Raw genomic sequence first — 23092 nt, forward strand, 5'->3', positions numbered from 1 at the left:
TGAATTTTTAAGTAATTTTTTATGTAGTCAAGATAATGGTAACCACTGTCATTTACAGAGTGCCATGAACTGTGTCAGGTACTTTAAAAATATTATCTTGAAGCCTCATGACAACTCTGTAGGATTTTATAAGTTAGGAATTAAAATGGGGAAGTAAGTTAATCAAGGTCACAGCTAGAAATAGAAAGACCTGGTTTCAAACTCTTGTCCTTTGTATTCTATTACTCAAGGTATTCCTTGTACATGGAAATCTGTATCCTTTTGTTTCCCCTGAGCATTTTAATAGGCCTTTTTCTGTGTTTTAAAAGTCTTCTCAAGCAGCACTTTTTTTTGGCTGCACTGCAAGTCTTATGGGATCTTAGTTTCTCAGGGGTTGAACCTGAGTCCTGGCAGTGAAAGTGTCAAGTCCTAACCACTGGACCACCAGGGAATTCCCATAAGTAGCATTTTTAATAGCTGTATAACCTTCCAGTAACTGGATGTGTTACCATTTTCTCGTCATTCCACCTTTATTTTTGCTTTCATATGATTATTAATAAAGGTGTGATAAACATGTTTATGTATAAATCCTTTTCTGAATTGTGACTATTGTCCCAACTTTGGCTTTCTAAAAAGGCTGGTTCTTTGTGCCCTCCCGGACCTTGTCCCAAACCCCTGTCCTACCCCGTCCTGCCTGTGTCCTCCTGCTAACTGCCTTACCACCTCCCTTCCTAGTAATGTTGGCCCTAGGTCTCCTTCCATTGGAATTGCCATTGAAATTGACCTGGGCACTTCATTTTCAACTGGCCCCTCCTTTAGGATCCCTGGTGGGAGGTTCTTGGGAGGAGGTGCCCCATTCTCCAGACTGGGGACCAAGGACCCAGAGTGGTCTCCAGCAAGCATCTCTCCACGGGCAAACTTGTTTCCCGGCCAGCCCAGAGCAGGTGGCCCTTCCTCACACTCTCTTCTCTCTCCTTGCAGCTCCCAGCCTGCAGAGCAGCGTCCGGCAGCGCCTGACGGAGCCACAACATGGCCTGGGGTCTCAGAGGTTGGTAGAGGGCGAGGCTGGCCACTTCTTGACAAGCCGGGTCTCTCTGCGGCGAATGCGCAGCCTTTCATCTGGACAGTCTTTCAGTTCTGAAGGCCTCGGGACCAGCGCTCCACCTGCCTCTGCTTCTTCTTCCTGCTCCTCTGCCACCACCACTACCACCACCACCACCACCACCACCACCACCACAACCACCACCACCACCTCCATCACCACCGTCCATGTCCACCCTGTCTATTACCACCACAGCACTTCCTATTTCCTCCAGATGGAGCCCTACCCTGACCCACCCCCTTCTGACAGCACCGCTGTGATGCCTTGGCACTCAGAGAGCTTGGGGTATCAGCTGTCTCTCTTCTCTCCCCTTCTTCCTGTCCGTGCCTCTCTGCTGCCTTTACCTTGGCCTTTGCCTGCTGGCTGCTGCTTGGTGGGCTGTGGGGACTGTGGATTGGGGTACCTTCTCCTTGTCCTGTCTTTTCCCAGCCTGGGACTCCTCCTTGAGGTCAGCCTAATGCCCTACACCTTTCTTCCCTTCTCTCCTTGGGGTTTGCTGACTCTAAAAATGAGTAACAGAACCCCTCCCTCACGGTCCTATAGCACTTTGGCCTAAACTTTCACATCCGTTATCTCAGTGGAGTTCTCACTTCTTTTATCCCCTCAGCAAACATTTATGGATACCTACTCTCTGCCAGACTGCTGGGCTTGGGGATTTGTAGATGATAAGATACAATCTCAGCCATCAAGAATCATGGTCTGATCTGGGAGAGGTACATAAATGATTCTGGAACAGTTGATAAGTGCTATGGGGGTGTTGAAGAGGGAATGACTAACAGTGTGAACCTGGGTGGAACGCTTCACAAAAGAGATGACATTTATGCCAACACCCTGTGTGTAGGAAAAGGAGATTGGGTATTCTAGGCAGAGGGAACACATATATAGGCTTGGAAGTTCATGAGAATCTGATCTATGTGTGGTTAGAACATTGGCTATGTGTTGATGGGACAGGGTAGCAAAGGAGGCTAGAATGATGCAGGGCTCTGAAAGGCTAGGAGCTTGGGCCATCACCCTTTAAGATGGAGAACTGCAAAGGGGCTTTTAGAAGGAAGTGAATTGGTCATATTTGCATTTTAGAAATAACATTTTATAGCCTGTATATAGGAAAGAATGGGGAGACTAGAGAACTTGGAAGTCATTGCAGTAGGCCACCAGGGGAGGTAATGAGGTTTGGGGGTAAAAACAAGAGTATTAATTGGTAACTGACTTTGAGGGGTGGAGGAGAAGGAGGCATTTAGGATGATGCCCAGGTTTCTAGCTTGGGTGACAGGAAAACTGTAGTACCCTTCATAAAATTACTCTTCAGAAGGGAGGAGGAAACAGATTTAAGGATTTTGGACAAGCTAGCTTTATGTCAGGCAGGCATAAAAACACTCCTGTTCAGAGAAGGAGTTAAGATTCTGCAGGTTAAGTAATTTTCCCCAGGTCCCAAAGCTAGTTAGGAGCAGAACACAGACTAGGCCTTGGCTCTCCATTCCAGGATGCTCTGTTGGTTATGTTTGTGCTTCCACAAGGTCTCAGTAAGTGAACTGTGTAAGAACGGATGACAGGCTTTCTCCCACAGCCTGGTCTGGCAGCCGCAGGGACTTGCCCTGCTCACACCTCAAGATAACAGGCTACGGTAAGAGATAGTAGCCTTGACCCTGCCTGGACAAGCTTAGAGGACCCTCAGAAAGACCTTCAGGAAGCACCTGTCATCTCTGAAGTTGTGACCACGGTTTAGTCCTGGCCTCTGAGCTGCAGCTTACCCTGTTGCTTCCTTTTGGTCCTGCGTCACTCTGGATACCAGTCTTTCTAGCTCTGCCCCTTGGACCTCTGGATGGTTATCCTTGAAGTCTGTTCCTTTCTCTTTCACAAAAGGACAGCCTTTCCTAGTGTTATCACTCAGCAGAGTTGCTCATTTTCATCCTCATCCTCATTTTCATCCAGAAGCCTAGACAGGGAGACTGCCCTTCCAAGTACAGATGGACAGGATCAAAGTGGTGTGGGGGTACTAGAGGATGCTGTAAATCTCATGCTCAAAGGCCCAGGCTGAGGGCAGTGGGCGGGGGGAAGGGGAGGAGTACCTGCATCCACCTGGCCTGTTCACTACTGAATTTTCTTTCGCACCATGCATCAGAGGATCATCTCTAAAGGCAAACAGGCTCTCTAGTAAGGTTAGTAGCTTGGGATGGGAGCCCAAGGCAGCCCAGCCTTTGGGGAGGGACACCCATGACCTGAATTGTCTCAGAGGTTCAGGGAGGGAAAGTGAGCTTGCTCAGTGGGGCCTTTCCCTCACATGTCCACCCAGGCTTCCTCCTAGGTTCTTTTCTTGCTTTGGAAGTCTCAGCTTTTGTTGATGATGGAGGCATTGAGGGCTGGGAATTATGACCAAATGGGGCAATAGGCCAGGAGGAGTGAGTCTGAGTGTACCCCAACCTCTTGACCTCTCTTCCTTCCTTGGCATTGAAAAGGCAGTCTCCTAGAATCCTCACCTCCTCAGTCTAGAAGGCCCCTTGTCCCAGTGTGACTGCTCCCAGAATTTCCTTGGCACCTTGCTCAGTGGTTCATATCTGTGTAGAAAAGGCAGGGTATGGAGAGGATCATCTTGGGACTTAGAGAAACAAGGACACATTTAGATAGAAGAGGGGTACCATCAGAACTATGAAATCAAATGGGAGACACTTGGTAAAATACTAGAGTAGGTGGCTGGAACAGTGTTTGGATTGGAAGTTGGAACTGAGATTGTTCTCTGCTATTCCATGTCTCCAGGAAGGTACTGGCCCACAGAGTGGCTGCTTGGTTAATTGTTTCCTACTGAGAATTAAACCTATAATAACTATTAGCCAGCCTCCTGCTTTTGCCTGTTTTTGGAGCCCGGTGCCCTCCCTAATTTTTTACCCACAGCCTTCTCCTTTCTAGGTCCTGCTGTGCTGTCCTCTCCCCTCCCACTCATGACCCTTTCCCTTTAGTTTTCTGATGTGGATGTTTAAACATTTCCCTTAGCCCTCTCCTCTGCGTCTGCCATGGGGTCTAGGGCCTCTGGGAAAGTGGAAGGATTAAAGGATTGGCAGGGGACTCCTGTATCTACCTTTTTGTCTGTAAGGTAGGAGGGGTGGCATCCAGAATTAGTTCATGGTCTTCTTAGGAATAGCCAGCCCTTTAAAGGGTCTCAACTATGCTGGACCACCTCTGTGTGCATGTCCAGTGTGCAGTGCCATGTCCGCATAGCTCAGCCTTGCAAAGAAGCCTCTTGTGAGTGGCCCGTGGAAGGGTCTTCCTGCTCGACTGGCCTCATCATCTCCATTCCCACAATTCTTTCTACATTTTCAAGTGCTTTGCCAACATACTTGGGCCTCTAAACAGTCTTGCAAAATAATTGAATCAATGTTATCTTCATTTGGCCAAAACTGAGGACCAGCAAGGTTATATGACTTGTCCAAGGTCACACAGCAAGTATCAGGCAGAGGTGGAAATTGAAATAGACCTTGGGACTTCCAGTGGGCAGCTCTTCTGAACCACTGCTCTTCAAAGGCCAATATCCTGTCTTTCTGCACCTCCATACATTCTCCCTGTCAGCAGAGCTCTGAAAAAGACCCCAGTCTTCCTATTGCCAACCAACTTTGAACTCCAAAACACTTCTCTGTGACCTTCTTTGAATCCTGAGAGAGGGTTGGAAGAGGCAGCATCTTGGCCTTTCAGGGGGGTGAGGGATTATTTGCAAGGCTGTTCTAGTCTTTTTCTCCCTAGTCCGGGTCAGGCCCACTGACTGCATGTTTCCCTGTTCCTCAGGGCCTGGCCCAGACTGGATGTGTCCTTGGGTGGGACAGGAGTTATGTATGTTAGCTTAGGGTTGAGTCCTAAGAAGTCTAACCAGCTCTGGAAGCAGAGGTTTTGCTGAGGAGGATGCGTGTAGCACTGAAGCCTATGGCTGTTTTGGTTTAAGGCCTGGCTAGTCATCAGGGGTGGGGGCCAGACCTGCGAAAGCCCTTAGCCAGAGAGTTAATGGTATAATGACATTTGTTTTTGCTTCTTATTTCTCTTTTCTCTCCATCACTTTTCCCTCTTTTTTTTCTTTCCCTTGGTCCTCTGTATTTCTACCTGCTTCTCCTTTTGCTCCCCATGTCCTCCCCCCCCCCATATTACTCTTTTCTCCTTATCTCTTCTCCAATCTATCCTTATTCCCTATTCCTACATCCTCTCTTGTGCCGTGTCAACTTCCCTCTGTTTCCCATTCTTCCCTCTTTCCCACCTGCTGGGCACCCTATTTGCTCTCTCCCGCCCCTCTCTCATCCCCATTTTCCTACCCTGCTCTTGTCTTCTCCCGTGGTCCCTCTCCTCTTCAACCCCCTTCCCCACCCCCCCACCCCCGTGCCCCATTCCTCTGTGTCTCTTTCTTCCTCTCTGACCTGTCTTGCAGGGATTTGACCCATTCCGATTCGGAGTCCTCCCTCCACATGAGTGACCGCCAGCGTCTGGCCCCCAAACCTCCTCAGATGATCCGTGCTGCAGATGAGGCTCTCAGCGCCATGACCTCCAACGGCAGCCACCGGCTGATTGAGGGGGCCCACCCCGGCTCTCTGGTGGAGAAACTGCCTGACAGCCCTGCCCTGGCCAAGAAAGCACTGCTGGCGCTGAACCACGGGCTGGACAAGGCCCACAGCCTGATGGAGCTGAGTTCCCCGGCCCTACCTAGTGGCTCTCCACATTTGGATTCTTCCCGTTCTCACAGCCCAAGTCCCCCAGACCCAGACACACCATCTCCAGCTGGGGACAGCCGAGCCCTCCAGGCTAGCCGAAATACACGTATCCCCCACCTGGCTGGCAAGAAGGCCGCGGCTGAGGAGGATAATGGCTCCATTGGCGAGGAGACAGACTCCAGCCCAGGCCGGAAGAAGTTTCCCCTCAAAATCTTTAAGAAGCCTCTTAAGAAGTAGACAGGATGGGGGTGGCAGTGGTGGGACAACTTGTCCTTCCCTGGTCTTCTGCCTCCCCTCCCCTCCCTTCCAAGATACCTGGCCCCCAGCACAGGGCCTGGGAGGGGCTGGCTCTGGGGCCTGGGCACTGTACATACCTGCCTCCCACATCCTTGGGTCCTTCAACATTATTTATTAACTGACCACCATGGCCTGCCTCCCTCCCAAACATGGGCTGCTGCTGTCACCCCCTCTCCGCTTCAGTGCATGTCTTGGTTGCTGTGCCCTCGGCTCCCAGCACCACCTCTGGGGTCTGGCTGCTGTGTCTCTGCTGTCCCAGTTTTGAGGTTTGGTTTCTTGTTACTCTGTCTCCTGCTTTCAGGCTTCTCCCTCCCACCACTCCCCAACTTCCCCTAGCAGCTAGCGGGGGAGGATGGGGGAGTAACTTCTGACACCTGTGCCTCAGATCTCTATCCCTGCACCCCCACCCCCACCCCGCCACTGACGATGGTTCTCTTTGCCCCAGACTGGGGCCTAGGACTTAATGTTTGAGGTTTGCTCTCTGCAAGTGTGGTAGGCCAGAGGTAACCTCGGCTTGGAGCTTACTAGGACTCCAGGGGTCCATGGGGGAGTAAAACCAATTCCCAGAGAACAAGTCACTAGAGTTTTGAAGAGAGGCTAGGCTCAGGGATAGATTGGAAGCAACTTCTAGTCTGAGGATGAGTAGGAGCCAGAGATGTGGGCTACAAGGCAGTCACTTTTTCTCTCTTCTCTCACCCACACCTGCTTCTCTTATCCCCACTGCCCTACACTGCAGGGGTAAGAAATGCTGTAAGAAATGCTTCCCAAATGCTCCCCAAGCATCATTACTCCTAAGGCTCAGGACAGTCGGCTCCCCAACCATAGGAGCCTCAGCTATGATAGAGGGCTCTAATGGGGCCCCGAAGCTGTTGGGCAGAGTGTCGTCACATTTGAACCAAAAGACATTTTAAAATTGAAATCTCCTGAACTTCCCAAGTGCCTGCACCACATACTCCCCCTGTCAGACCTGTGTTCATGTTACTGCATAGCCTGGGCTAGAGGCTCAAGGACACAGCCAGTTTAGGGATGGGGGTGGCTGAGGAAGCTGGTGTAGGTCAAGGTGGCTGTGTGACCACTTCTCCCTCACCCTTCCCACCCTCTAGACAACTCTCTCCCTTACCTGTTTTTGCTATGGCTGTAAAGGTATTTTCCCTCTGCCCCACTCCCTGCCATCTTTACTCTGGGATCCTATTTTGGGCCTGGGGTGGGGGCACCTGGGGCTGGTCTTAGGAGGTTCTAGGCTGCAGACTGCCTTGTACCCCCCGGACAACCTCACATGGGTTTTTCTGTGTTATTTCATAAGACTCTTTGAAGTCCAATAAAGCATGTAGGAGATTTTAACCTCTGCTGGCTTTGACTCTCATTGTGTTCTCTGTGCTCTTTGTGGCATAGCAGATAGGATGAAGGGACATTTCTCTTCTGCCAAGGGAAAATGAAACTCTAATACACTTACCCAAAACTCTCTGGTGGGGTTACCAGATGAAATACAGGATACTCAGTTACATTTGAATATTAAACAAATAACTTTTAAAAATGTAATTATGTCCTATGAAATGTTAGGGATAAATTTTTATTAGCTTAACCTGGCAACCCTACCTCTAGGCTATTTGATCCTATCTATCATATAGCTTCACTGATCACCTATGACTTTTAGAATTACAGGCATATCTCATTTTATTGCACTTTGCAAGTATTGCACTTTTTACAAATTGAAGATTAGTGGCAAGGGAGTCTTATGTTTTTCCCAACAGCATTTACTTGCTTCATGTTTCTGTGTCACATTTGGTAATTCTTGCAGTAGTTCAAACCCTCCACCTGGAAAAATATTACCGCTGTTGACGGCTCAGATGGTGGTTAATGTTTTTTAGCAGTAATGTATTTTTTATTAAGCTGTGCATTTTTTTTAGACAATGCTATTGCACACATAAAAGACTACAGTATAGTGTAAACATAACTTTTATATGCACCAGGAAACCAAAAATTTCATGACTTGCTTTATCATGATATTTGCTGTATTGCAGTGGTCTGGAACTGACCATTCGGTGTCATTTCAGGGGGCTCTGAAGAACTCCTGGTGCTTTATGTCTCAGTGCAGAAAGAACTCAGCAAGAGGCAAAGTGATATATAAGAGGTGATTTATTAGAATAGGATGCTTGTGAGGCTTATGAGCAGGCTGGTGAGGGAGGGGGGTGCTGTGCCCCAAGAGCTTACTGTGCTACAGTTTTATAATCAAAGGAAAGGCAGGGAGGAGGAGAACTTTTTTTGTCTTTCTTGAGTAGACATCATTAGCTCCTCCTCCAAGTTGAGCAGGGGAGTGTTTTCCTAAACAGTCAAGCTAGGTCCATAATTTTTTTTTTTTAATGTGTACAGAGACCATGTCCTAGGAATCATTAACTTACTGAGCTCATGGGGCAGGATGTGGGGCTCATGCCATCATTGTTTCATTGTTTGGGGACGTGTCTCATGCTGTGTTGCATGGTTTTCTTGCTAATCAAGTCTGCTTTCTTGAGTAATCATTAACTTATGGGGTCTCCCATAATTATTCTACTTACAATCCCCTAGTGGGATTAACTAATTACCTATTTTGTCCCTTTACTCTGTCCCTATGAGAACCAAATCACCAATATCTTTGAGGTATTGCTATGCCTCACAGGAACCTTGGGATCACCTTGATGGCAATAAGGAACCAATGAAAGATTTTACAGTGGAGATGCCACATGAGATTTCATAAAAATTAGTTTGCCTAGCCCAAAGCTGAAGGTTCTACACCAGACTTGTGAGTCATGTCTCACCTATGCTTACTCCCCACGTTCGGTCACCAAGTCCTGTCCATTCTACCTCCCCAAGGCCTTACGGCTGACCCTATCTCTGCCACCACCCACTTGATAATTCTAAAAGCAAACGGATCATAGCCTTGCCCCACTCAAACTCTGCCAAAGCTCGCTCCGATTTCTATCAGGATAAAATACAAAGGCCCTTCCTTGGCATAGCAAGGCTCTCTCCCTAACCGGACTCAGGCCCACCTAAGAAGGGCCCTGGGGCTCCCAGCTTCCGTCTACGTATCTCCGGCTAGAGCCCACCTCAGACGACAGTCTTGGGTTATCATAATTTAACAACCGTCAAGACACGAAAAAGTGGATGGATGGAGTTTTGCTATTTCCAATACTCTCGAGGGGCGGGGCAAGACCCGGCGGGCTGAGCCCAGAATTCCGCTGTGCCCACATCCAACATGGCGGCGGGATATCTCCGTTCCCGCCAGGGGCTTTCACTGCCAACGCTGCCGTAGGAGAGGCGCCATCTCCTCGGCCCTGCCCACACTTAACATGGTGGCTGTGGGGCCAGGCCGATTCTGCTACGCTAGCCTTGCCCACCGGCCGCGGCGCTGGCTGCGTCACGTGACGTCACTGGAGCTTGGTCGCGCTGCTTTTGCGTCGCGGCTGGCGGGAGCGGGAAGCGGATTCGGATTGCCTTCCTCTGCTCTGTGGAGGAAAGTGCTCTCTGGTCCTAATTCCAGGCCCTGCACCCGAGCAAACCTTCGAGCCTGACCCTCCGTGCTCGGCCACCTTCTCGATCGCACCGGAGCCTCAGAGCTGCAGTCTCGTGTCGCATCCCTCAGCGCCTCAGTTACTAGCTGCGATGCATGTGATCAAGCGAGGTGAGAGGCCGGGGAGGGGCTGGCGGGTGAGGGACGCGGGCCGCCGCCGCCCTGCAGTTAGCCGCTCCCGCCGGCTTCTGCCGCTTCCCGCGCTACCGGCAGCGGTTTCCCGCCCTGTCAGCCGCTCGGCCTCCTGCCCTTTCGTCAGTCTGTCCCAAACCCCGTTCTGAGCTTCAATCTGCGCCCCTCGGCTCTGTCATCCAGCCGCGTATCTAAAAAGTAGTAACACCTTTCCCTTAGCGAGTTGTAACTGTGTGCGCCCAGCACTTTGCAGGCGGTACTTTATTCCTCTCCGCGAGCCCCTGAGGTAGGGATTATTAGCTCCGTTTCGGGCAGAGAGAGGCTTCCGAACTGCATTGTCACCCAGTTAGATGCTGGTGATACCGGACTTCGAACCCGTAGCCAGCAACAGTTTTATTGTTGTTGGTCACAACAATAAAAAAAAGATGGTCGCCTGTCCTAACCTAGGCCCCGGGGAAGCTAGGTAATCAGGGGCTCTGCATTCTACACGGGCACCTACCAGCTTCCTGATCTCTTTTTGTGGGGTTAAAAAGTCAGTCTCAGACACAGACATCTCCACAGAGTTGTCGCTCCGTGTTTCCATTGTTGGAAGAATAGCCCCAGAGGAGTTTGGGATCGGGACTAGTTGGCTTTACCTTTGATAGGAAGAGATAGGGAATTAGAGTAGGGTGGCCAAGACATCTTCTGACAGGGTGGGGACCGGGAAGAGGCAGGAACTTGTGTTCTTCCTCGACACATTTTCCGTTAGACTTGCTGAGGACTTCGTTTGTGTCAGTCCTTTGCTTGATTCTGTGAAATTAATTTTAAGAGGAGACAGACTTGCCTCAGGAAAAGGTTTATAATCAGGTTCGAAAAACAAGGGCAAAGCATACTTTTAACAGAGAACCATGTGGGACAGATAGGAACAAGTTTTGAGTCTACTCAGTATGCCTCTGTTAAAGCATTAAAGTTATTTCAAAATTGTAGGCACTTAGTAAATACTGGTTGACTGACTGTTTTGTCCACTAGGTTGTGAGTGTCTCAAAGATGGGGACTTTATGCCCAAATTTATTACTGAACCTGCCCGTGAATAGAGGCTCCAGAAGTGGGTGAGATAATTAGGTTGGTGCAGAAGTAATTGCGGTTTTACATTTTTGAACTTTGCTGTTTGGTATTGGAATAATTCTTAAATAAATGTGGTTATGTTATATATCATTTTAATGCATATTTCTCACTTTGTGCTTTTTTTGCTGAAGATTATTTGCTATTTATTTTTATATTTATTTTAGACTATAGAAATGATGTTAGACAAAAAGTAAATTTGAGCGATTTTTTTGAGTTCAAAATGGGTTGTAAAGCAGCAAAGACAGCTTGCAACATCAACAGCGCATTTGGCCCAGATCAGATCAGATCAGATCAGTCGCTCAGTCGTGTTCGACTCTTTGTGACCCCATGAACCGCAGCACGCCAGGCCTCCCTGTCCATCACCAACTCCCAGAGTTCACTCAGACTCATGTCCATCGAGTCAGTGATGCCATCCAGCCATGTCATCCTCTGTTGTCCCCTTCTCCTCTTGCCCCCAATCCCTCCCAGCATCAGAGTCTTTTCCAATGAGTCAACTCTTCCATGAGGTGGCCAAAGTACTGGAGTTTCAGCATTAGTATCATTCCTTCCAAAGAAATCCCAGGGCTGATCTCCTTCAGAATGGACTGGTTGGATCTCCTTGCAGTCCAAGGGACTCTCAAGAGTCTTCTCCAACACCACAGTTCAAAAGCATCAACTCTTTGGCGCTCAGCTTTCTTCACAGTCCAACTGTCACATCCATACATGACCATAGGAAAAACCATAGCCTTGACTAGACGGACCTTTGTTGGCAAAGTAATGTCTCTGCTTTTGAATATGCTATCTAGGTTGGTCATAACTTTCCTTCCAAGGAGTAAGCGTCTTTTCATTTCATGGCTGCAGTCACCATCTGCAGTGATTTTGGAGCCCAGAAAAATAAAGTCTAACACTGTTTCCACTGTTTCCCCATCTATTTCCCATGAAGTGATGGGACCGGATGCCATGATCTTCGTTTTCTGAATGTTGAGCTTTAAGCCAACTTTTTCACTCTCCACTTTCACATTCATCAAGAGGCTTTTGAGTTCCTCTTCACTTTCTGCCATAAGGGTGGTGTCATCTGCATATCTGAGGTTATTGAGATTTCTCCCGGCAATCTTGATTCCAGCTTGTGCTTCTTCCAGTCCAGCGTTTCTCATGATGTACTCTGCATATAAGTTAAATAAGCAGGGTGACAATATACAGCCTTGACGGACTCCTTTTCCTATTTGGAACCAGTCTGTTGTTCCATGTCCAGTTCTAACTGTTGCTTCCTGACCTGCATATAGATTTCTCAAGAGGCAGATCAGGTAGTCTGGTATTCCCATCTCTTTCAAAATTTTCCACAGTTTATTGTGATCCACACAGTCAAAGGCTTTGGCATAGTCAATAAAGCAAAAATAGATGTTTTTCTGGAACATCTTGCTTTTCTTGCTTTTTCCATGATCCAGCAGATGTTGGCAATTTGATCTCTGGTTCCTCTGCCTTTTCTAAAACCAGCTTGAACATCAGGAAGTTCACGGTTCACACATTGCTGAAGCCTGGCTTGGAGAATTTTAAGCATTACTTTGGCCCAGGAACTGCTAATGAATGTACAGTGCAGTGGTGGTTAAAGAAGTTTTGCAAAGAGAGCCTTGAAGATGAGTGTAGTGGCCAGCCATTGAAAGTTGATGACAATTGAGAGCCATCATCGAAGCTGATCCTCTTAGACAACCACTCAAGAAGTTGCTGAAGAACTCAAAGTCGACCATTCTGTGGTCCTTTGGCATTTGAAGCAAATTGAAAAAGTGTAAAAACTTGATAAATGGATGCCTCATGAGCTGACTGAAAATTAAAAAAAAATAATTTGAAGTGTCATCTTCTCTTATTTTATGCAACAATGACAGTTTCTCGATTGAACTGTGAAATGTGATGAAAAGTGGATTTTATATGGCAACTGGTGATGACCAGCTCAGTGGTTGAACAGAGAAGAAGCTCCAAAGCCAAACTTGCGCCAGAAAATGGTCATGGTCACTATTGGGTGATCTGCTACTGCTCTGGTGCACTATAGCTTTCTGAATCTTGGTGAAACCATTACATCTGAGAAGTATGCTCAGCAAATCGATGAGATGCACCGAAAACTGCAACGCCTACAGCTGGCATTGGGCAACAGAGTGGGCCCAATTCTTCTGCACTACAATGCCCGACTGCACGTCACACAACCAACACTTCAGAAGTTGAATGAATTGGGCTACGAAGCTTTGCCTCATCCACCATTACCTGACCTCTTGCCAACTGACTACCACTTCTTAAAACATCTCCACAACTGTTTTCAGGCAAAACGCTTCCACAACCTGAGGAGGCAGAAAATACTTTCCAAGAGTTCGTCGAATCCTGAAGCACAGATTTTTATACTACAGGAATAAAGGAACTTATTTCTAATTAGCAAAAATGTGTTGATTGTAATGGTTCCTATTTTGATTAATAAAGATGTTTGAGCCTAGTTATAATGATTTAAAATTTACAGTCTGAAACTTCAATTACTTTTGTACCAAACTAATACTTTAAAATATAGAATATGATGAGTGTTGTAAGTAGGAATGTAGTTGATTTGATTGTAACTAGGTCATTTACAGCCTAGAGATAGAGTTATGGCCCTTCTTGTCATTAGTATCTTTGAAACATCATTCTCTCCATTTCTGTAGTCTCCCATTTTAGCTGTCGAGACCAAAGACCGAAACACATAATGCACTTTTGTTGGTTGATTCCTGTGAGAGGGGACGATTCAGTTTTTTTAGACCTTTAGAAAAAGATATGGAAGGATGAGAAGCTCTTAAGATACATCTGTAACAGATGAATCAAAAACTTGTGGTCATAAATCTCTGGAGTGGGTAACACCTCTGTGTTACATTTTTAACCTTTTGGGTCCACTTTCAAGTACTGTCGTTTAAAAAGTACTACCTACAACAAAAGGCAGGTCTTATTTTGTTTCTAATTCCCTCAGAGAACATAATTTGATCCAGATGGTTTGCTGCTAGACTGCAAGTAACATTCAGCAAGGCTTGTTCATATACAAAGTTGTACTTAGGTTAATTTTATTTTTCATCTTTAATTTGTTTAGGGTATTTTCTCCTCCCCTTATTTTTGGGATGATAGTATAGAAGCAGACTAACACATGCAATTTTTGCCAATCGTAGTATAATTATTCAGTAGGGCAACTGCAGTAAACTTAAAATACTTACTGAATGTAGTAATGTCTTGCCAAGCACCATGAGGTAAATAGCAGAGGGAGAAGGCATCTCCATCTTCCATGATCTTAGGGGTGTTAGGGATATAGGAATAATCTATATGAAAAGTATTAGATAACAGAAGGGAATAGTAGATGAATTTTTCTTATTTGTTGTCTTGTTATTCTTGGTGGGACAGCATCGTATTGCTCAAGGAGGTTAAGATTAAAAGTTGAGAACCATTGGAATAAATGCAATGCAGCTGAGTTGTAAAATGTGCTTTGAAATTCAGTATAGTGTTTTCAAAACTTTGGGTTTTGTAACCCACAGTAAAAATTATTTTCCATTATGACTGAGTAAACACATGTATATGTAAGTATTTATGTAAAACTGAAACAAAGTTTTCAAAATAATACTTTCTAAAGCATCTATTTGCACTCTGATAATCTCTTCTATTCCAGATCCTCTCTCTCCCGCACCACCCTTCCTCTCCCTTCTTCCTTCCCATCCTTTCTCATTCCCTTAACAGCCCACTGTATAATTTTACAGATCTGTGTGGCTACTGTGCTCGGCACTGAGGTTATTGTGAGTAGGCAGAAATAGTTTGGCTTTCAAAGATCTTACAATCAATTGAGAAAAATAGACAAAAACATTAACATAAGGTGATCAGTATTCTAATATGTAAAATACAGGCTAAGCAGCCCATTCATTCAATTATTCAGAAAGTATTTACAGTCGTTCCCCTGTATCCATGGGGCATTTGGTTCTAGGACCTGTTGTGGATAGCAAAATCCGTGTATGCTCAAGTCTCATGGTCACCCCTCAGTCTCTGTGGATTCTTCATGTGCAAATTCCAGTTCAGCATCCAGGGCTTCAGCCAACCACAGATCATATACTGTTTATGGATGTGGAACCCGTGGATTCAGAGGACTGACTATATTCAGCATCTCTTTTATGCCGAGAACTGTGTTAGGTACTATGGATTCAGCAGTGAACAAAACAAGCTAAATTCTTTTCTGACTGGAGTTTACATTCTGTTGTGAGTGACTGACAGTAGTTAAATGTATACAAGAAACAAGTAAGAATGAGTTAATTCCAGATAGTGGTTTGTGAGATGGTGGTGGTAAAACAGGGTAATGTGATAAAGATGAATGAAAAGGTAACCTTGGATTGGATCCTCAGGTAGGGAGGTGACATTTCAGCTGAGCTCTGAATAATACTAAGAGCCAGCTGTGTGAAGATATGTGAGCTGAACTTTGTAGGTAGAGGGAATAGAAAGTTCATATCTTGCAGAAGAGGCATATACTTGGTCTTACAGTATTAGCAAAGTCTTCCTGAAGAGAGGAATTTAAAAAGACAGCTTATACCCAAGAGGAAATCAGACAATTAGTGTTCAAGAGGATTTCACAGGAGGAAGAGGGCAATGTGAGTTACAGTGTTTGGGGCAGGTTTCACGGATATGGTGAGAGTTGGAGAGTGAGTAGGAGTTAGATGTATGGAAAGGTGGAAGAAGGACTTTTGGGCAGAGTAAGGTATAATCAGTTATATGGATGTGGGAATGGGAGGCCTTATTAGAATGTAGGATCCTTATTAGGATCCTTTTACAAGGATCAGCAGAAGAGATGTGGGGCCAAATTAAGGAGGGCCTTGTTTGAGAGAAGAGGATAATGTAAGCAGGGATTAGTGAAATGATGAAATCAGTTTATGGGTTGAAAAAAAATGACCAAGTGAAATGATAGGCTAGAGAACAGTGGATCACTGATCCTTTAGCCCTTTAGTATGCCTCCTCTTCCCAGTGTGAATTTAGAGAGTTGGTTTTGTACTTTTTGTCAGTTTCCTGATTAATTTGACAGCTGCAAATTTTCAGCTGCCTTGTGGTCACCTATCTGCCTAACCAGTTAGTATAGCATTAAGGGCTCAGTCCTGGTGTGTGCCAACTAAATTACTTTATTTCAGAGTTAAACAATGCATATGTGAGTCTGGTTAGAAAAGGAGATCACAGTGGTAATCAGAAAGAGAAGAGCTGTCTTAGTTAATGTATTAGTGTTTAAGAAAAACTAACTTCTTTTATTGATGATGGGTTACTAGCAGTTTCTTATTGTTCATTATTCTTTATCAAACGTTTGAGAAAGTCCTTGGGCCAGCCGGACTTTTTGTTAGGAAGAAGGAAGAGCTGTAGGATATAAGTCCAAACCATGAAAGGACTAACTATATAAGGTCCATATGTATGTGCTTCCATATCCCCAAAATAAAAAATAACAGGTTGCCTCTGGAAGATTGTTTTGAGTTACAAGTAGAAAGAAGTACTTCTTTACATGGTATGAAGTAAATTCAAATCATTAATTACTCTAGGAGAGTACAAAAGCCATATTTATCATGAAGGTGTTAGGATGGAGACAGGTTTATAAATCATTTAGCATTCAATAGTTATTTGAGTACCTGCTATGTGCTAGGCCTTGAGCTTTGGTCTGGGCACTGGGAAATAAATACATTGATAAATAAATCACAACAAAATCTTTTTCCTTTTGGAAATTATATTCTAGTGAAAGAGTCATACAATAAACAAATACACAGGTAAAATGTAGAGCATGTCAGATGATCAGAAGTGCTCTGGAGAAAAATAAAGTATAGAAGAAGGGTAAGAGGGGCAAGGTTGTGTTTGGGGCATTGGAATTTAAAATAGAGTGATTGGGGAAAACCTTATTGAGAAGTTGACATTGAGCAAAGATCTAATAGAGGTATATATAGTAAGCAGTCAAGGTTGCCAGGGTCAGGTGGGACAGTAGGAGGTGACCTGGAGGAGGGGCTCACAGGACAGGTTGTGTAGGATTCTGTGGACTATTGTAATGATTTTGACTTTGATTCTGAAACAGATGATAAACCACTCTTGGCAGTAGAGTAATGACATGGTTTTGACTTAAGTTTTAAAGAATAATTATGCCTGTCATTTGGGACAAGGGTTGGGGGTACAGATCATTTGGGAAATTTATTGCAAGAATCCATCTGATATGTAATGTAAGGGAAGACTCAATATAAAGTCTCTCCTTTTTGAAGATGAAAAAATAATCTCTCAATGAATCTCTTGGGGGTCTGAGTCATTTGTCTACAAAAGAGCATTTCGTTTTGATCAGTTGAAAAAGTTTACATGCTGATTATGTTTGATTCTTTGGTATTGCTAACTTAGTAAGTGCTAATACGAATTGTATGGTTTGATTCTTTAGATGGCCGCCAAGAGCGAGTTATGTTCGACAAAATTACATCCCGAATCCAGAAGCTTTGTTATGGGCTCAATATGGACTTTGTTGATCCTGTAAGTAAATAGGATTTATATCTTGTGTTGCTTGTTTCATGTGATTCCATTTACTTGTCTCTTACTTCTTCCCCTTCACTCTCTTGCTATATATACATATTTTGGTGTGGTATTCTCTTACAGCCTTGGATGTAAAATGTGAATTTATTGTTTAAAACTTTTTTTTATTATGGGAATTCCCTGGTGATCCAGTAATTAGGACTCTGGGCTTTCACTGCTGTGGCCCGGGTTCAGTCCCTAAGCCATGTGGCATGGCAAAAAAAACAAAACAAAAAGACAACAAGCAACAAAAAACTCACTTTTTCCCCTAAATTTTTGTTTATGCTGTGAATTCTGACTTCTCAGAGAACTATAAAGCTGAGGAAAGAGGAAAACTTGACATTAACATTTCACTTAGGGGCTTCCTTGAGTAAATTATTTTATTCATAAGTGCAAAAATCTGTAGTAAAACTTGTTTGAAATTGTGGTCATTTGGGTAGAAATTGGTTTGAAATTTGCTTTTTTTGTTATCCATATGGAAAGGATACGTTAAAGTAATATAGAGTTCACAGCCAACCTTTAAATTCAGGAGAGCCATAAGCAAGTTGCTCTGCTTTTCTCCTCAGCTTCTGTAACTCCTCTACTCTAGACCTGCAGCATCCCTTATCTAGACTGCTGTCCATAGTGGTCTCCAAACTGTCCTCCAGGTCTTCCTCACCTTGCCATCTTCCAATCCATATTCCACATGACTTTCAAAATGATCTTACTAAATAGAGTCTCTAATAATCTTTTTCTTAAAACTCATATTGCCCCATCCTTGTTTAGATATTTTATCTATATTACTATCCTGAATAGTCATTGGAGGGAGTGATGCTGACGCTGAAGCTCCAATACTTTGACCACTTGATTTGAAGAGCTGACTCATTGGAAAAGACCCTGATTCTGGGAAAGATTGAGGGCAGGAGGAGATGGGGGTAACAAATGATGAGATTGTTGGATGGCGTCACTGACTCAATGAACATGAGTTTGAGCAAACTCTGGGAGATGGTGAAGGGCAGGGAAGTCTGGCATGCTGCAGTTCATGGGGTCGTAAAGAGTCGGATATGACTTAGTGACTGAACAACAACATCTGTATTACTGTAGCACTTGCACTGGCCTCATAGCATTAACCACCTAGTATAGAATTTAACTATATGTTCCTAGCCTCCCCCAGAATTGTTGAGGAGGCCTGTATCTTGTTCTTGCGATATCCACAATGCTTAACACATACATAATTAGAAGCTTGATAAATATTGAATTGACCAAATGGTCGAAAGAAAATAATTTTATACAGCTTTAAGATATATTTATTATCATTTCCCTTTTACATTTAAATACTACATTTCCCTTTTACATTTAGTATATTAGAGTTGGAACAAACCTGAGAGATCATCTTATCTCCCTTGTTTTATAGATAAGAAAGGTTCAAAGAGAAGGGGGATGACTAGTACAAGTGAGTGAGAGTATAGGAAGAAGAATATTGGTATCTTGACTCCTAGGTGTTCTGTTGCCAGTTGCATACATTTCAGAGCGCAAGGGTGCTGGAGCCAACATGAGCATTCTAGGGTAGATGAACAAATCTCCATGCTTATATGGAGTGGTTATTAGCACATGGATGTTGTTTTATTCTGAGTTCTGATTACTTGCCTTGTAGCACCAGAAAGTGTTTAGAAGACTTCATTACTCTTTTACTGAACATGACTATCTGCTGAGAAGAAAATGATCAGGAGAAACTTGAGTTTAGGTCTAACATGTAATTGGGATAAATTTTAAACTAGTAATTACACTTTTTTTTTTTGAGAGAGGCATGCTTTGGTCAACTGGGAAATGACATTCATTTTCTGTTGGATTTAGTTCAGTTCAGTTGCTCAGTTGTGTCCGACTCTTTGCGACCCCATGAATCACAGCACGCCAGGCCTCCCTGTCCATCACCAACTCCCGGAGTTCACACAAACTCATATCCATCGAGTCGGTGATGCCATTCAGCCATCTCATCCTCTGTCGTCCCCTTCTCCTCCTGCCCTCAATCCCTCCCAATATCAGAGTCTTTTCCAATGAGTTAACTCTTCGCATGAGGTGGCCAAAGTACTGGACTTTCAGCTTTAGCATCATTCTTTCCAAAGAACACCCAGGACTGATCTCCTTCAGAATGGACTGGTTGGATCTCCTTGCAGTCCAAGGGACTCTCAAGAGTCTCCTCCAACACCACAGTTCAAAAGCATCAATTCTTCGGCGCTCAGCTTTCTTCACAGTCCAACTGTCACATCCATACATGACCACTAGAAAAACCATAGCCTTGACTAGATGGACCTTTGTTGGCAAAGTAATGTCTCTGCTTTTGAATATGCTATCTAGGTTGGTCATAACTTTCCTTCCAAGGAGTAAGCGTCTTTTAATTTCATGGCTGCAGTCACCATCTGCAGTGATTTTGGAGCCCAGAAAAATAAAGTCTGACACTGTTTCCACTGTTTCCCCATCTATTTTCCATGAAGTGATGGGACCGTATGCCATGATCTTTGTTTTCTGAATGTTGAGCTGTAAGCCAACTTTTTCACTCTCCTCTTTCACTTTCATCAAGAGGCTTTTTAGTTCCTCTTCACTTTCTGCCATAAGGGTGGTGTCATCTGCATATCTGAGGTTATTGATATTTCTCCCGGCAGTCTTGATTCCAGCTTGTGCTTCTTCCAGCCCAGTGTTTCTAATGATGTACTCTGCATAGAAGTTAAATAAGCAGGGTGACAATATACAGCTTTGATGTACTCCTTTTCCTATTTGGATTGATCTTTTTTTTTCCTTTGCGGCCACACAGCTTGGGCAACCTTAGTTTCCATCAGGGATTGAACTCCTGCAGTGGAAGCTCGGAGTCCCAACCACTGGACATTCAGGGATTCCCTAATCTGTTTTTTTCTTTTTTTTTGAGATTCAGTAAATACATACACATATACAGCTTAGATTGGTGTGCTACAGTCCATGGGGTTGCAAAGAGTTGGACATAACTGGGCAACTGAACAGCAGCAACATACAACTTAGAATTTGTCTTTCTTGACTTGGGCATTGTGTATTTTAAAAAGGGGTGCCTCTTACAGTATGGTCTTGAAAACAGTGAAATGTAGTGAGGTTGAATGGGATATGGAGCCAGAAGACTTAGACATTAAAAACCTTGGGCAAGTCCCCGTAACCTGGTTCCTCATGTAAAGTGGGGATAATTATAATACCCATCTCACAGGTAATTGTGAAATGTCAGAGAAGATTATGAAAGTTGAGATATTTTGTGAAGTGTTAAAGAAGTGAAGTGAAGTGAAAGGCATTCAGTTGTGTCCGACTCTTTGCGACACCACGGATTGTAGCCCGCCAGCCTCCTCTGTCCATGGAATTCTCCAGTCAAGAATACTGGAATCGGTTGCCATGCCTTTCTCCGGGGGATCTTCCTGACCCAGGGATGGAACCAGCATTGCAGGCAGATTCTTTACCGTCTGAGCTACCAGGGAAGCCATTCACACCAGGGACGTGTTAAAGGGTAGCCATTAAATTATCTAACTGCTCAGCCCCAATTCTAGCTTACACTTTGATCTCCTTTCACTAGACTGATTAAAGTTTGATTTGTTTGCTTTCCTGTACTTGTCCTTAGGAATAATTGGGGGAAAATAGGTAAGTATATGGCCTGAACCATGATTATATACAGAAAATTTGAATGAAAGATGGGAAAATACTTATAGAAAAATTGGTCTGTTTTCAGCTGTTTGCCTATGTGTCTGTTAATCTTTGTAAAGCTCTACTTAGACTTTAAAACTAATTTTCTTCTTTTCTTCACTCCTTCCTCCCTTGCCCACTCCCTGCCTCTCTCCCCCCTCTCTCTCCCTTACCCCTCTCCCTCTTTCCTTCCTTCTTTCTTTGGACGCTTCATTATATATGTAGTATGCATTTTCTAGCAGCTCTATTCACTTATGAAGTCTCATTACTAAATTTTCCACAGTGTACAATTCTGAAAGATGATTTTTCATAAAAGGAAATTATCTTTTATTTTGATATAAATTTGATTGTTTTCATTGCTGTTTTAAGGAAGATGTTGATTTTTGGAAAAGCACAAGTAATTCTTAGCTTTGCTTTTATAGGCTCAGATCACTATGAAGGTAATCCAAGGCTTATACAGTGGGGTCACTACTGTGGAACTGGATACTTTGGCTGCTGAGACAGCTGCAACCTTGACTACTAAGCACCCTGACTATGCCATCCTGGCAGCAAGGATTGCCGTCTCTAACTTGCACAAAGAAACCAAGAAAGTATTCAGTGGTGAGTCTAGAAGAAAAAGAAAGACTTTAGTATTCTCAGAAAATGTATAGGCATACTAGAATGAAACCTTGAGTATCAAAAGAAAAGTTATATCTTGTTTAAAAAAGCGAAGTGTGCAAGTTGATGGCAGAGGGAGACTAGAACTTCCTGTTTCTCCATGCTGCTCATCTGCTGCATGGAAGGGTCAGTGAAAACTTTTCTTTATCTTTTTGTTCTCTCTCTATTTTTTTTTTTTTTTTGAAGCTCCTCTTTACATGCTTGGTGGTGGTATGGTTGGAAAAAAAAATTATTGATAATTCCTAGGTTAAACAAAATGTTACAGTCAGTCTTTTGTCACCATTAGTCATCACTCCCATTTTACAGCTCAGAATGTGGGCAAAAGACAGTTAAATAATTTGTTAAGTATATAAAAAGTGATATGTAAGAAGTCAGCTGGTAGACTGAGAGTAGAAATCTTTTGGCTCTCAATTCCAGATCTTTTATGTGGGACTTTAAACATTATATCTCCCTCTTCAGTAGATTTATAAGAGTAAAGATATCAGATCTTCCAAAATTGATCTATGGATTCAAGTCAGTGTCAGAATGCCAGCTTTGTATGTGTCTGTATTATATGTAAACTCAGGGGACCAAATATCTGCTATGATGTCTGAAAGAGAGAGAGCTTTTTACTCAATGTGCATTTATAGAAGTAAAATCCTTGAGATGATAGATTTTGAATTTTAAGTTGAGTTTCTGTTTTGTTAGGATAAAAGAAAACTTGAGATTATAATTTATTCTTTTATTTATTTTCACCTAATAAATCCTTAATGGGGTAAGATGTTAGAATCATCTGGCAGTCTTTTTCAAAGAGCATATGCTATACTATAAGAGCATATGCTCACTCCAACTCTGGAAAGTTATTTCTTTAAGGGTTTCCTTATTTTACTTATGTAAATTTCCGTGTATATTTATATAACATGTATTTGTCCATTGAGCACTGTCTTTGCTAGGTACTAAGGTGAGTTGGGATGAAAAACAGTTGAGAACCACTTTTAAATTGTTAACCTGAGTATTGAACTTGCTGTTAAGTGATTTTGATATTTTAATTTTCTGTTGTTTTGTTTTTAGATGTAATGGAAGACCTCTTCAACTATATAAACCCACACAATGGCAAACACTCTCCCATGGTGGCCAAGTCAACATTGGATATTGTTTTGGCAAATAAAGATGTATGTAGAATGCTTTTCTGGTGAAAAAGCTTTTATAGGTTTTTTTTTTTAAGGCAATGAACACATTTTAAAAAATTTAAACACTATGATAAGTGATAGAGGTAAAAAGTAATTCTCCTTCTCTGAATCCTAGTTTTCTTGTCTAGAAAGAATAGCACTTTATGGACAATAAATTACTATGAAAAGACCAAAGACCCTGAGGAGGAGCAAAAAAAAAAAAAAAAAGTATTTTTCCAGAATTGTTCTATAA

General features: G+C 43.7%; 2 protein-coding genes across 5 annotated transcripts in view; both read left to right on the forward strand.

Moving 5' to 3' along the window:
* STIM1 (stromal interaction molecule 1) overlaps nt 1-7402 on the forward strand; it is a 204945-nt gene extending 197543 nt beyond the window's left edge. For 2 of the 4 annotated variants that reach the window (XM_070383826.1, XM_070383827.1), the window contains exons 11-12: nt 961-1366; nt 5481-7402. In XM_070383826.1, the coding sequence (XP_070239927.1) occupies nt 961-1366; nt 5481-5997 (923 nt within the window). In that variant the 3' untranslated portion in view covers nt 5998-7402. The remainder of the gene's footprint in view (nt 1-960; nt 1367-5480) is intronic. The other 2 variants (XM_070383828.1, XM_005886647.2) reach the window with 1 other exon arrangement.
* Nucleotides 7403-9391: 1989 nt separating this feature from the next.
* RRM1 (ribonucleotide reductase catalytic subunit M1) overlaps nt 9392-23092 on the forward strand; it is a 40547-nt gene continuing 26846 nt past the window's right edge. Inside the window, exons 1-4 of the mRNA XM_005886649.3 lie at nt 9392-9712; nt 17238-17326; nt 21457-21634; nt 22742-22842. Of these exons, the coding sequence (XP_005886711.2) occupies nt 9694-9712; nt 17238-17326; nt 21457-21634; nt 22742-22842 (387 nt within the window). The 5' untranslated portion in view covers nt 9392-9693. The remainder of the gene's footprint in view (nt 9713-17237; nt 17327-21456; nt 21635-22741; nt 22843-23092) is intronic.

This window comes from Bos mutus, chromosome 15 (genome assembly GCF_027580195.1).
Source record: "Bos mutus isolate GX-2022 chromosome 15, NWIPB_WYAK_1.1, whole genome shotgun sequence".
Taxonomy (NCBI): Eukaryota; Metazoa; Chordata; class Mammalia; order Artiodactyla; family Bovidae; genus Bos; species Bos mutus.